The sequence below is a fragment of the Lithobates pipiens genome, unplaced genomic scaffold (assembly GCF_037356315.1).
Source record: "Lithobates pipiens isolate NorthernLeopardFrog02 unplaced genomic scaffold, aLitPip1_a1.2 Scaffold_1, whole genome shotgun sequence".
In the NCBI taxonomy this organism is placed as follows: Eukaryota; Metazoa; Chordata; class Amphibia; order Anura; family Ranidae; genus Lithobates; species Lithobates pipiens.
Window position 1 is genome coordinate 7,116,115 of NW_027507685.1, and position 14,070 is coordinate 7,130,184.

The window sequence follows — 14,070 nt, forward strand, 5'->3', positions numbered from 1 at the left end:
AGGTATACACCACACACAGATAAATGTTTTGTAAAGGACTGCAGTACACGAGGCGCCCCACACACGAGGCGCCCCATACACGAGTCCCCCTTTAATAACAACACACTTCCTTTAAGCCGCAGCGCTACACGAGTCAGGTGAAAGGGGCGGGGCCGAGCGGCACGCGGATGACCTCACGTCACAGTCGCGGCCAATAGTCGGCCTCGTCTCGCACAGTGACGTCATGGACGGGGAAGCGGACGCCCTCAGGCTGGCTCCTCCCGCTGATTCTCAGCACCCCGCTCAATCCCTCCCAATCCCCGAACTCCCCGCCGGGACCAATCAGAGCGGCATCTCGGCGAGGGAAAGGCGACGGATGAGGCCCGCACGGTCGGGCATTATGAAAGACCTCGCCGCCAGCCCTTCCGGTGAGTGAAGCGTACGGCTCGGTGGTTGTTGGGGGGGAGGCGGTCGGGGCCGCCGGTGGCCTCGTTAGGCCGCTCTACCCGAGATGCCTTGTGAGAGGAAGTGAGGCCATCTTTTCTGTGGTGACAATAAACAAGCGGAGAGTGGCCAGGCCGGAGCCTTGTCGGAGCCGGGGGTGGTGGTGGTAGTGTGGTGCGGTGGTGTGTGGCGGGACAGAGGCTCTCCGGAGATTGATGTGTGTTCTGTGTTCATGTTCCCCTCAGGTTTATCGTCCCCCAACCCTCCCGCACAGGAGGTCAAGGCTGAGGGAAACAGCAGCTCCAAGAAGAGAAAGTTGAATAACAGCAACAGCAGCGACAAGGACGACTTGGACTCCATCGGCCCTCAGAGGAACTCCTCGTCCTCCTCCTCCAATCACATCCAGAAGAAGCTCCGCTTTGAGGACAGCCTGGACTTTCTAGGACTCGATGTGAAGATGGCTGAGGAGTCTCCCTCCTCCTCCTCCTCCTCATCCTCCTGTTCCTCTGCCACCCCCCAACCCCCGAGGAGTAAGAACCTGCTCATCTCCCCTGTGGCTGCCGGCCACCATGCCAATGGGCTCACCAAAGCCTCCCCAGTCTCCAGCTTTGCCAACAGCAAGCCTGGCTCAGCCAAGAAGTTAGTCATCAAGAACTTCAAAGGTAGAGCTGCTTCTCCTGTGCCCACAAATGGCTGTTTTGGGGGCTTTGCCCTGGTGGGGGGTGTATTCGGGGGCAGCCATTCATATGCGTGGGCAGCCATTCAAGTGGCTCTCATCTCTCTCTCTCGTTGTACCTTAATGTGCTTTTAAACCTCAGACAGGAAATCTGAACAAAGTACATCTTTCTACACTGTGTACCTGTGTCTATCCAAAGCCTGGAGTGTGAAGTCTCTCTGCTACCTGGTTCCTCTGTTATCAACATGACCCTTCTGACAGCTTTTACTGATACCAAGACATAGACTGGGGAGGAGAGCTCCAGCACACAGCCTATGATTGACACAGCTGTTCTTGAGGGGGGGGTGGGGGTGTCCCCTCTGTTAAGAGCTCTTCTCCCTAAAGCGTAGTACACACGGGCCAAATGTCGGGCGGCATCAGCTGGTTCTATAGAAACCAGCCGACATTTGGCCCCGTGTGTACTGCAGTCGGTCCAACAGAAGCCACACAGGGCATGATTGAAAAAGGTCTGCCGATCAGGGCACTTCTTAGCCAATGGCTGAGAGCGCTGACCGGAGTGTACTCGTTTATGTTCCTATCGCACACTTTGTGGGGAAATAAGGCTCATCAATAGTGGGTGCTGTAACGATTACCAGCTGGATCCTGGAAACATCAAGCAAGTGTACCTATGTGGCAGCACACCAAGGATCTGCAATCACCGTCCAAAGGTTTATGTTGCGGAGCGATCACATGACAGAGACAAGTGTAACTTTTCTGAGTTGTGCATGACCTCTTTGTTACCTGCTTGACAAAGGGGTTCTGGGCCCCTTGGGAACATTATACTGGTCTCTGTGATGTCATCTCTGAAATATAAACCTTTGGACGGTAATCGAAGATTCTTGGTGTGCTGACACGTATGTACACTGACCAGAGTGTTCTAGTGGGGGGGCCGTCCCCCTGTCAGAACACAATAGCACAGCAGGGGAGATCACTATACTAACATCAGAGAGTACAGCGGCTCCTCCTGAGCTGTCAGTGTGTTTTTGTTTTGTTTTTGTTCAGCCCTGCTGAGTTGAGTGTTTAAAAAAAAAAAAAACTAAGTGTGTACCAGGCTTTAGCTGGGCAGTGTATTAATTCAGATTTCCCACCCCCATTTGTGCTGCTGACAGATTCTGTGTGCTGCTGAAGGCTGTGCAGGACAGATTGCTGCAGATAAACGGGTACATCTCGCGTGGGAGGATTTGTTTAATTTGAGGCCAGTCACTTTAATGAGTATATGTAAGGGTTTACAACCACTTTAATGCTTTACCTGCAGTAAATAGATTCTAAATCTTCACCATGTGAAACAAACCAAAATTTAAAATAATGTAAGGAAAAACAATTTGTGTGTGTATATGTGTGTGTGTGTGTGTATATATATATATATTTTAAAAAAAATCCTGTGCAATTTTAGACCAGTTCAGGTGTGATTTCTAGTCTCATACGCTACAATTCACATTGAAATCCCACCGGACTGGGCTATGTAACTTTTTTTTTTGGAATTGTTAAATTGATAACCGCTTGCCGACCAGCTCCTGTATTTATACATCGGCAGAATGGCACGGCTGGACAAAGTAATGTACCCGTGCATTACTTTGAATTTCCCACCGTGCCCGTGGACTCTGTCCATGGGGGTACCCGCGATCGTGTCACAGAGCTGAAGAACGGGGAGATGCCGATGTAAACACAGCATCTCCCCGTTCTGCCTAGTGACTGGACACTGATCGCCTGCTCCCTGTCATCGGGGAGCAGCGATTAGTGTCGTCACTGCTAGCCCATCCCCAGACAATTAGAATCACTCCCAAGGACACACTTAAGCCCTCCCCTGCCCCCTAGTGGTTAACCCCATTCACTGCCAGTGACATTATTTACAGTAATAAATGCAATTTTATAGCATTGATTGCTGTATTAATGCCAATGGTCCCAAAAATGTGTCAAAATGTTCCGATGTGTCCGCCATAATGTTGCAGTCACGATAAAACGCTGGTCCCCGCCATTACTAGTAAAAAAAACAATTAATAAAAATGCTATAAATCTAAACCCCTATTTTGTAGACGCTCTTAACTTTTGCCCAAACCAATCAATAAAAGCTTATTGCGAATTCTTTTTTTTTTTTTTTTTTTTTTTTTTTTTTCAAAATGTGTAATTTTTGTTTTATAGAGCAAAAAATAAAAATCACAGAGGTGATCAAATACCACCAAAAAAAGCTCTATTTGTGGGGGAAAAAAAGGATGTAAATTTTGTTCGGGAGCCACGCCGCACACCCACGCAGTTGTAAGTTAAAGCGATGCAGTGCCGAATCGCAAAAAGTGCGCTGGTCTTTGGCCGCAAAATGGTCCAGGGCTTAAGTGGTTAAAGCAGAGTTCCAGGCTTTTAATGGAAAAAGGGGAAAAAAAAAAGTCAACAGCTACAAATAGTTTAGCTGTTGACTTTTAATAAACAGACACTTACCTGTTCCATGGTTCAGCGATGCAGCTGCCCAGTGCCCCGCTCCTCTCCTTCTCCTCTGTGCATCCATTAAAACTGGGCACCTGGCCGTGGCGGCTTGTGATTTCACTGGCAGGTGCGAATGCGCTCTTCGCTCTCCCAGTGGACAGGCATTCTTCTGTGAACTGTCGTGTCCCAGAAGATTGTAGAGAGGGAGGGACCGCCTAGGGGAGAGGAAGTGGGACAGAGTCTCTCTAAATTATTCACACACATACCACCACCCAAATAATGACATGCCAAATGTGGCATGTAAGGGGGGGAGGCGTGCTTAAAGCGGAAGTTCCACTTTTGGGTGGAACTCCGCTTTGATCATTTACTGTTTTTCAGGGGCTTTGTGCTCCAGCAAAATGACAACCTCCAGCAAGAAGAAACCAGGAGCAGTGCTGGAGTCAATTTACAGCCCAAACAAAATCTGGTAGTAGAATTGTGGAATGTATGTTCATTGCAAAAGAACATAATTTAAGTTATGGATAAAGTTCCACCTCTCTCAAACACTTAGCTGACACTTCTTATGATCCATGCTGAGTGTGTTTTATGGAGGCACACAGCTCAGCATGGTAGTGCACCCCGCCCGGGTGCTCGCATAGCTTGCTTATGGGGCAATCAAAAGAGGAAGAGTTCCGCCGCTTGATCGGTCTTACTTGCTTCTACCGACTCACCGATGGAAGACACAGGATCGGATCCGCTGGCCCCCGGATGTTCATCATAGAGATTTCCGGCAGACCAGATGGTCGCCGGAGTCTCTATGATCGTTCGGAGGCCGGGCGCGATGTTATGATGTCACGCCCGGCCTCTGCATTCAAAAACTGGTGCCGCCTCGGCTGGGAAGCTGAGATCATTTTATTTTTTTGAGTTTAGGCTTCCCAGCCTAGAGGTGAGATGTGGGGTCTTATTGACCCCATATTGCACTGTAAATAGGTCCGATCATGCCATATTCCGAATCCTATTACAAGGGATGTTTACATTCCTTGTAATAGGAATAAAAGTAATCAAATTTTCTATTTTTTTAAAGTGTCAAGCAAAAAAAAAAAAGTAAAATTAACAATAAAAAAATGTAAAATTTTAAAGCGCCCCTGTCCCCGTGAGCTCATATGCAGAAGCGAACGCATACGTAAGTCCTTCCCACATATGAAAACCACATGTGAGGTATCGTCGCAAATGTTAGAGCGAGAGCAATAATTCTAGCCCTAGACCTCCTCTGTAACTCAAAACATGCAACCAGTAAAAAAATGTTAAAACATCGCCTATGGGGATTTGTAAAAAATTTTTAAAGCATGAAAATTTTTCAGAAAAAGTGTTCGAAAATTGCTGCGCAAAAACCGTGCTAGATAAAGTTTCAACAACCGCCATTGTATTCTCTAGGGTATTTGCTAAAAAAAGTGTGTGTGTGTGTGTGTGTGTGTGTATATATATATATATATATATATATATATATAATGTTTGGGGGTTCTATGTAATTTTCTGTGTCACCTGTTTTTAGGGTGGAATATTTAACATGTTCCCAAAGGGCAACAAAATCTGCTGATCGAATCAGATGGGAACGGACATGCAGTCCATTTCCATCTGACCTCCCCAAATAATAGACCAGGCTTTGTCCCTGTCCGCTCTGCATAGCAGAGTGGACATGGACTTGTCATCTGCCTGCTCATCTGAGAGATTCCCCCCCCATTTGGACAGATCCATGCCTTGTGAAAGGGGTTTAAAGTGGTTGTAAGCCCATCTGGGAAGAAGGAAAAAAAACCTGCAAAGGCATGATGAGCTAGTTTTGTGTTGGTGTGGGTGCTATAAGGCTTCATGCACACGAGACGCAGATGCAAACTCTGCTGGACACATGTTTTTAAAAGCTGAAACCGGCATTTAGAAACGCCCGTCTTCCCGTGATTTTTACCGCGATTTACTGCATTTGCGCCTAGAAGTGTTTAGTTAAGCTAACATCATAGACCCTCCCCAGCTCAAAAAACAGTATTAACTATTTCAGCAATTTTGTGAGACCAGAGTGAGTAGTAGCAGCAGCTGTGAGAACAGCAGTGTACTTGTATTTAGTGTGTCACTTGCCACGGCACCTGCCGCAAGTTGTGGATTATCTACTTGCCTTGTCACTTGCCACTTCACCTGCCACGTCACTTGCCACAAGTTGTGGATTGTCCACTTGCAATTGTTTAAAATATTTTCTTAATGGTTTTTCATCATTTGCAATCATTTTTGAGATTTTTAATGTAAAAAAAAAGGTCACCTTTAAAAACGCTTATAAACGAAAAAGCGGTAGCGACTTTTTGCTGCGTTTTGCGTCTGAACCCATTTTTTTGTTTCTGGTAAAATGAGGTTAAACGTAACTGCATAAAAATGGCAAAAAACGAGACTGTGTACATGGACACATAGGATAACATTGAATGAGTTCAGGGGCAGTTGAAAAAAGTGTCCAACTGCCTCTGAACACGCGTTTAACAGCGTCTCGTGTGCATGAGGCCTAAATGAGCAGACCGCTTGCCATGTCAGAGCACAGCTCTGCACATTACTTCCTTCCTTTGCCCATGTGGAGGAGGGGGTGTGTGCCTTTCCTCCAATCAGCTGTGTTGGCTGTATGCCCAGTCTTCACACTCCATGTTGAACAGGAAGAGAAAACCTGTAACGTGATTGGAGCTTTCTAAAGAATATATAAAGCTGAAGACAGCAGACCTACATCTAAAACTTACTTGGGGAGTTTTGTTTAATCTGTGTATCATCTGAGGCTGTTCACTTCACTGGGTATATGTGAGGGTTTACATCCACTCTAACTGCTTACGGACTAGCCAATGTCGTTATACGTCACTACTTTGATGTAGAATATTGGGGTTATGACAGCAGATAGCTGCCATAACCCTGTTATTTTCTGAAAAGGCGGGCGGTCCTCTTTCAGATAAAAGCGGTCTCCATGGTGGTTTCACCACAAGATCACTTTTAAACGGTGGAGGGGAGAGGTGCACCTCCTGCCGCTTTCTGGAGCCTCCGGTAGTGGTGGGACTAGCCGATTATTTCCCCTTGGTAGCATGGAGCCGAGTGAGGGAAAGATGGCCCCCACATGACTCATAACATTGGATGACTGAAGCGACGCCAAACGTTACTTCCGCCCAATTTTTTTATTTTATTTTTTTATTGCTTTTAAGTGTAAATGTGAGATCTGAGGCCTTTTTGACCCCAAATCACACATTAAAGAGGTCCTGTCATGTTTACATTCCTTGTAATAAGACCCAAAATACATTTATATAAGGACAGTGTAAGTTGCGCCCGCTTATGAAAACTGTGTCCAAACCGCACATGTGAAGTATTGCCGTGATCATAAGAGCAATAATTCTAGCAAAAGACCTCTAACGCTAAGCTGGTAACCTGTAGAAATTTGTAATGTCGCTTATGGAGTTTTTTTAATGGTAAAAGTTTGTTGCCATTCCACGAGCGGGCACAATTTTGAAGCATAACATGTTGGGTATCCATTTTGCTTGGCGTAACATGGGGCCCGGCCCCATTTTCGGCTCCATTATGGCTGTTTTTTCTCTTTGGGCAAATTGCCGAAAAGGCTATTTTCGGCCGATATGTTTCAGCAACCGAAATTTCGGTGCATCTCTAGCGATAATGTGGCCTTCACTGAGCAGAAAATGGTGACTGTCAATCGCTGGCTCTGCTCTATCCCTCCAGCACTCAGTGGATCGCCAGGCTGTGGATGGGGCAGGTGCGGTTGTCTTAAGCTCTCGGGTGGGCATGCCAAGACATACACAGAAGATATATGAAAGTAAAAGGAGAAATAAAATTATTAAAATCAGAATACTGTCTCCCATTTGGGAGACGTTCTCCCGTATATTTGTGGAAGGCTCCCTGCTGTCTCCCTGTTAGAGTGCCAACTATAAGCAAAGTCAGTAATGTAGTTAGGAAAGTAACAACATTTATAGATTGAGCCCATTCTGTGGTGATTATTGAAGAAGGGTATGTTCAAGTCAATTAAACCGTGTGTGTGTGTGTGTGTGCGCGTGTGTGTGTGTGTGTGTGTGTGTGTAAAAGGTTAGAATTTCTTTATCTAACAAAAGTGAGTACACCCCTCACACTTTTTGTAAACATTTTATCTTTTCATGTGACAACACTGAAAAAATTAGTTTGCTACAATGTAGAGTAGTGAGTGTACAGCTTGTATAACAGTGTAAATTTGCTGTCCCCTCAAAATAACTCAACACACAGCCATCAATCTCTAAACCGCTGGCAACAAAGTGAGTAACGCCCCTTAGTGAAAATGTCCAAATTGGACCCAAAGGGGGTTATTTACGTAAGGAAAATCCACTTTGCACTGCAATTGCACTTGGAAGTGCAGTCCCTCTAAATCTAAGGAGTAGATCTGAAATGAGGGGAAGCTCTGCTGATTTTATCATCCAATCATGTGCAAGCTAAAATGCTGTTTTTTATTTTCCTTGCATGTCCCCCTCGGATCTACAGCAACTTTACTTCCAAGTGCACTTCCAGTGCAAAGTGGGTTTTCCTTTAGTAAATGACCTCCAAAGTGTCAATATTTTGTGTGGCCACCATTCTTTTCTAGCACTGCCTTAACCCTCCTTGGACGATGAGTTCACTAGAACTTCACAGGTTGCCGCTGGAGTCCTCTTCTACTCCACCAGCTCCCTGATGTTGTCATGGAGGATGTACCTTGTGCTCCTCCACATTCCGTTTTGAGGATGCCCCACAGATGCTCAATAGGGTTTAGGTCTGGAGACATGCCTGGTCAGTCCATCATCTTTACCCTCAGCTTCTTTAGCAAGGCAGTGGCAGGCTTGGCGGTGTTTTGGGGTCGTTTTTATCATGTTTGAATACTGCCCTGCGGACCAGTCTCCGAAGGAAAGGGAAACATGCTCTGCTTCAGTATGTCACAGTACATGATGACATTCATGGTTCCCTCAATGAATTATAGCTCCCCAGTGCTGGCAGCACTCATACAGCCCCAAACCATGACACTTCCACCACCATTGACTGTAGGCAAGACGCACTTGTCTTTGTACTTGCCTGGTTGCCACCACACACGCTTGACACCATCTGAACCAAATAAGTTTATTTTGGTCTCAGACTACAGGACATGGTTCCAGTAATCCTTGTCTTTAGTCTGCTTGTCTTCAGCAAACTGTTTGTGGGCATCATCTTTAGAAGAGGCTTTCTTCTGGGACAACAGTATGGTAGACCAATTTGATGTAGTGTGCGGCTTATGGTCTGAGCGCTGACAGGCTGACCACCCACCCCTTCAACCCCTGCAGCAATGCTGGCAGCACTCATAAGTCTATTTCCCAAAGAAAACCTCTGGATATGATGCTGAGCATATACACTCAGATTCTTTCGTCAGCAAAGGTAAGGCCTGTTCTGAGTGGAACCTGTCCTGTTAAACCGCTATATGGTCTTGGCCACCATGCTGCAGCTCAGTTTCAGGGTCTTGGCAATTTTTATTATCGACTAGACTATCTTTATGTAGAGCAATGACTTAATTTTTTTTCAGATCCTCAGAGTTCTTTGCCATTAGTTGCCATGTTGAAATTCCAGTGACCAGTATAAAAGTTAGAGCGAGACACCAAATTTAACACACCTGAGACCTTGTAACCCTGTTATTTTGAGGGTACAGGAAATGTACACTGCAAAACAAGCTGTATACTCACTACTTACATTGTAGCAAAGTGTCATTTCTTCAGTGTTGTCACATGAAAAGCTATATATAAAAATATTTACAAAAATGTGAGGGGTGTACTCACTTTTGTGAGGTTGAAATGTGTGTGGCCACCTCCTAAGCATGGATACTTTTTATGAACTCTAGTACTCCTGGGTGAAGCCCTGTGTATGATGACTGCTCTCTTGTGTTGAAGCCAATCTACTCTTTATAGCTCCATTTGGTATCTTTTAACCACTTAAAGAGGAAGTAAACTCTCCCACTCTGATGCTTCTTTTCATTTAGTCCATTATAAGTCATTATCAGACTATAGCAACTGTAATCCAGCCCAAATCGCATATTACTTACTGTTTAAAGAAACTTTCAAAAACTTGTTTCCAAGGGTTAGGCAGCGCCATCTTAAGTATTGTTTTCTGAGTCCACAGTGGAGTGTATTTCCGCCCTTACATTGAGCAATTCTTGTACTGTTAACCAAGCCTCCTTCTCAATTCAACGTTTCTATGGCAACCCTCCCTGCTTCCCTGTTCATAGCTGACTTGTTTATTTCATAGTATTTACTTGTGCCGATTGTTTCCCTTTGTCAGATTTATCAGCTTCAGCTGATAAGACTGCAGTAATGGGCAAATTTAGACTTTATGTGAGGTCACGTGGTGTGTAGGAGGAAGCTCTGAGTGATTATCAGAGTTCAGAGCTGTGCTGTAGGAAGTCCTGATAACAGATAGATAAGACATAGAGAGTGTGCCTTAAAGCGGTTCTTCACCCTAAAGGGGAAGTTCCGCTAATCTGATCCCTCCCCCCTCCGGTGCCACAATTGGCACCTTTCAGGGGGAGGGGGGTGCAGTTACCTGGATAATCCAGGTATCTGCACCCACTTCCGGGCAGACCCCCGCCCCCCCCGTTGTGTTCTGGGAAACACACAATTCCCAGAGACACAGCAGGGGACCATAAGAGACGCGCAGCGGGACTCGCGCATGCGCAGTAGGGAACCGGGCAGTGAAGCTGTAATGCTTCACTTCCCGATTCCCTGACAGAGGATGGCGGCGGTGGCTGCAGTGAGACGAGCGATCGCTCGTCATCTGCCGCCGACATTGCTGGACCCTGGGACAGGTAAGTGTGATTTTATTAAAAGTCAGCAGCTGCAATATTAGTAGCTGCTGGCTTTTAATATTTTTATTTTAGGTGCAGAACCACTTTAAATCAGGGGAGATCTGGGCATGCTCAGTGACTTCATTCTACAGAACAACAAGTATTACAACAATACTAAGCAAGTAAGGAGATATCTACAAGCAGTGTTCATTAGGGGTTTTTTATGCTGATTTACATGGGACAAAGTTGTGGGGGAGGGTTTACAACCACTTTAATCCCCGGACCATTTTGCTGCTAAAGGACCAGGCCCTTTTTGCGATTCGGCACTGTCACTTTAACTGACAATTGCGCGGTCGTGTGATGTGGCTCCCAAACAAAATTGGCGTCCCTTTTTTTTCCCCCTCACAAATAGAGCTTTCTTTTGGTGGTATTTGATCACCTCTGTGTTTATTTATTAATTTTTTTTTTGCACTATAAACAAAAATAGTGACAATTTTGAAAAAAAATCCAATAGTTCTTACTTTTTGCTATAATAAATGGCCCTGAAAAAAAAATGTGTGTGTGTGTGTGTGTATGTATATGTGTGTGTATAATATATATATTACACACACACTGTAGGGGGGGCGTGGCTTGGCGTGTGACATCACTGATCGTCGTTCCCTATGACAGACAACTAGGATGCACGGGGAGAGGTTTGTTTACACTTGCCGGCGGTGATCGGGTCCTGCGGGCACGGTCACGGAGCTCAGGACTGTGTCTCAAGTGAGACCCATGGCTGGGCTCTTAAAGGGCAATGTACGTGCTTGTGCCCAGCAGTGCCACTCTGCCGACGTATATAGGCGTGAGGCGGTCCTTAAGTGGTTAGACTTGTTAGGCCTAGTTCATACTAATGCAATATCAGATGTGACTAATTTCACAGCGGTGTGAATGGCATTATTTTCGGTAGTGCCCATTGACATAAATTCAGTGCAGTGTGTTTTTGGAAAAGGTACTGTGCAAAAGTTTAAGGCAGGTGTGAAGAAATGCTGTAAAGTGCTTTCAAAAATGTTTTAATTTGTTTTTTTCCTTTATCAATTTACAAAATACAAAGTGAGTGAACATAAGAAAAATCTAAATCAAATATTTGGTGTGACTAACCTTTTGGCTTCAAACCAGTATCAATTGTTGCACTTGTAGACTATGTGCACTTGCACAAAGTCATGGATGTTGTAGGATTAGAGTCAGATGTATGATTTACCAATTATACTAAGCAGGTTCTAATGATCATCAATTTCATATGTAGGTTGAAACAGTCATTAACTGAAACAAACAACTGTGTAGGATACTTACAACTCGGTGAGGAATAGCCAAACTCTGCTACTAAGATGAGGTTGCGGAAGATGGTTTCATGTCACAGATCATACACCATGGCAAGACTGAGCACAGCAACAAGACACAAGGTAGGTATATGGCATCGAGAAGGTCTCTCCCAGGCAAGGATTTCAAAGAACACTTGTGTTTCAAGAAGCGCTGTTCAAGCTCTTTTGAAGGAGCTCCAAAAAAACGGGTAATGTTGAGGCCCATAGATGCAGTGGTTGGCCAAGGAAACTTAATGCAGCAGATGAGACACATCATGCTTACTTCCCTCTGACATCGGAAGATGTCCAGCAATACCATCAGCACAGAACTAGTGGGGCCCAGGTACAGCCCTCTACTGTCTGGAGAAGTCTGGCCAGAAGTGGTCCCACAGCCAAAAGTACCATACCTTCAATGTGGAAACAAGGCTAAGCAACTCAACTATGCATGAAAACATAGGAACTGGGGTGCAGAATAATGGCAGCAGGTGCTCTGAACTGATGAGTCAAAAATTGAAATATTTGGCTGTAGTAGCAGGCAGTTTTTTGGCTGAAGGTCTAGCGAGTGGTACAATTACTGTCTGCAAGCAACAGTAAAGCATGTTGGAAGTTCTTTGTATTTTTTGGGGCTGCATTTCTGCAAATGGAGTTGAAAGTTTGGCTAGAACCAATGGTGTCCTCAATGCTGAGAAATCCATCATGGCATACCATCAGGGAGGCGTGTGTTTGGCCCCAAATTTATTCTGCAGAAGGCCAACAACCCCACACATATAGCCATTGTCATTTAGAACTATCTTCAACGTAAAGAACAAGAAGTCCTGGAAGTGATAGTTTGGCCCCCACAGACCCCCGATCTCAACGTTGAGTCTGCCTGGGATTACATGAGGAGACAGAAGGATTTGAGGCAGCCTACATCCACATTAGATCTGTGGTTAGTTCTGCAAGATGTTTGGAACAATCTACCTGCCTAGTTCCTTTAAAAACTGTGTGCAAGTATACTTAGAAGAATTGATGCTGTTTTGAAGGTAAACGGTAGTCATACCAAATATTGATTTTTTTTTTATTTATTTTTTTTTATTTGAATTTCTCTTCTTTTAATTTGCTTTCCATTTTGTTAATAAACTATTAGCACTTCTATTTCTGAAAACAGTCTCAATTTACAGCATCTTTCCTACATGCCTAAAACTTTTGCACAGTAGTGTACCTTTTTGCTACTTTGGTGCGTTTGCAGTGTGATTTTGGCACCATAGACTTTTTATTTTATTTTTTTATTTTTTTAAAACACTTGTCAGACATGTGCGATGCCACACTACAAATTTGCACTAAAAGTCAGATTAAGTGTTAGCTGCAGTAGTGTGAACCTAGCCTTATACTGCATAGTTTAATTTATTAGTGGGTTAGGTAGACTTGATCAATTTGTTTGTGTTCACAGATAAACCAAAATTGCCTGAAAATTACACTGATGAAACCTGGCAGAAACTGAAAGAAGCCGTTGAAGCCATTCAAAATAGCACTTCAATAAAATACAACTTGGAGGAATTATATCAGGTGAGTTCTTGTAAGTGCGCCTCTGGTGCCCTTGCATGGAGATTATATATATATATATATATATATATATATATATATATATATATATATATATATATATATATATATATATATATATATATATATATATATATAAAAATTTCTCTCATACTAGCTTATTTGAAATACTCGCCTTAGATCGAGGACCCTACTGCGGTCCCGACACACTGCTTTTGGCTGGCAACCTCGCTCCCTGAGTTATTTACAGGTATTACGGGCTCCGGCGATGTGATTGGCCCGAAACTGTGATGACTTCACTCACGGGGGAGCCGCCGGTAACTGCACATCGGCTGAAGCAATGGCACGAACGCACTGTTGCTTCCGTGCCGGTGATGTCAGCACATGCTGATACAGGGGATATCTCCTAAACTGTTTAGGTTTAGGTGGTAGCTACAGGTAAGTCTTATTATAGGCTTACCTGTAGTAAAAAGGGGATTGTAAGGGTTCACAACCACTTTAAACTTTAATCTGTGAAATAGTTCCTCAAATTGTAGAGGTACAGATCTCAGATGCTGACACGTCAGTGTTCCTTTGAGCCAGAAATTTATGTCCTGTGGTGTTTTGACATCCTGTTAAATGTAGCGTGCTCTCTGAATCATCCATAATAATTGCCCTCCTGAACCTATGCATTGAGCTTAGGACACGAATGGTCATTATTTTCTAATGGTCAAACAAAGCACATTTACAGTGATTGTAGAACATGTGGATTTAAAGATTGCCAGGCTGGAAAATTGGAAACGCAATGCTTTTCTTGAATCAACAATCAGGAGTTCTGATTTTAAGAGGAAGTAAACCCT

General features: G+C 44.4%; 1 protein-coding gene across 2 annotated transcripts in view; it reads left to right on the plus strand.

The window, feature by feature from the left end:
- Positions 1-208: 208 nt before the first annotated feature.
- Positions 209-14,070, plus strand: part of CUL4B (cullin 4B) — a 66,903-nt gene continuing 53,041 nt past the window's right edge. The window contains exons 1-3 of one of the 2 annotated variants that reach the window (XM_077477027.1): positions 209-407; positions 669-1,085; positions 13,119-13,234. In XM_077477027.1, the coding sequence (XP_077333153.1) occupies positions 224-407; positions 669-1,085; positions 13,119-13,234 (717 nt within the window). In that variant the 5' untranslated portion in view covers positions 209-223. Of the gene's footprint in view, positions 408-668; positions 1,086-11,634; positions 11,792-13,118; positions 13,235-14,070 lie in introns of those variants that run through there. The other variant, XM_077477115.1, reaches the window with a different exon arrangement.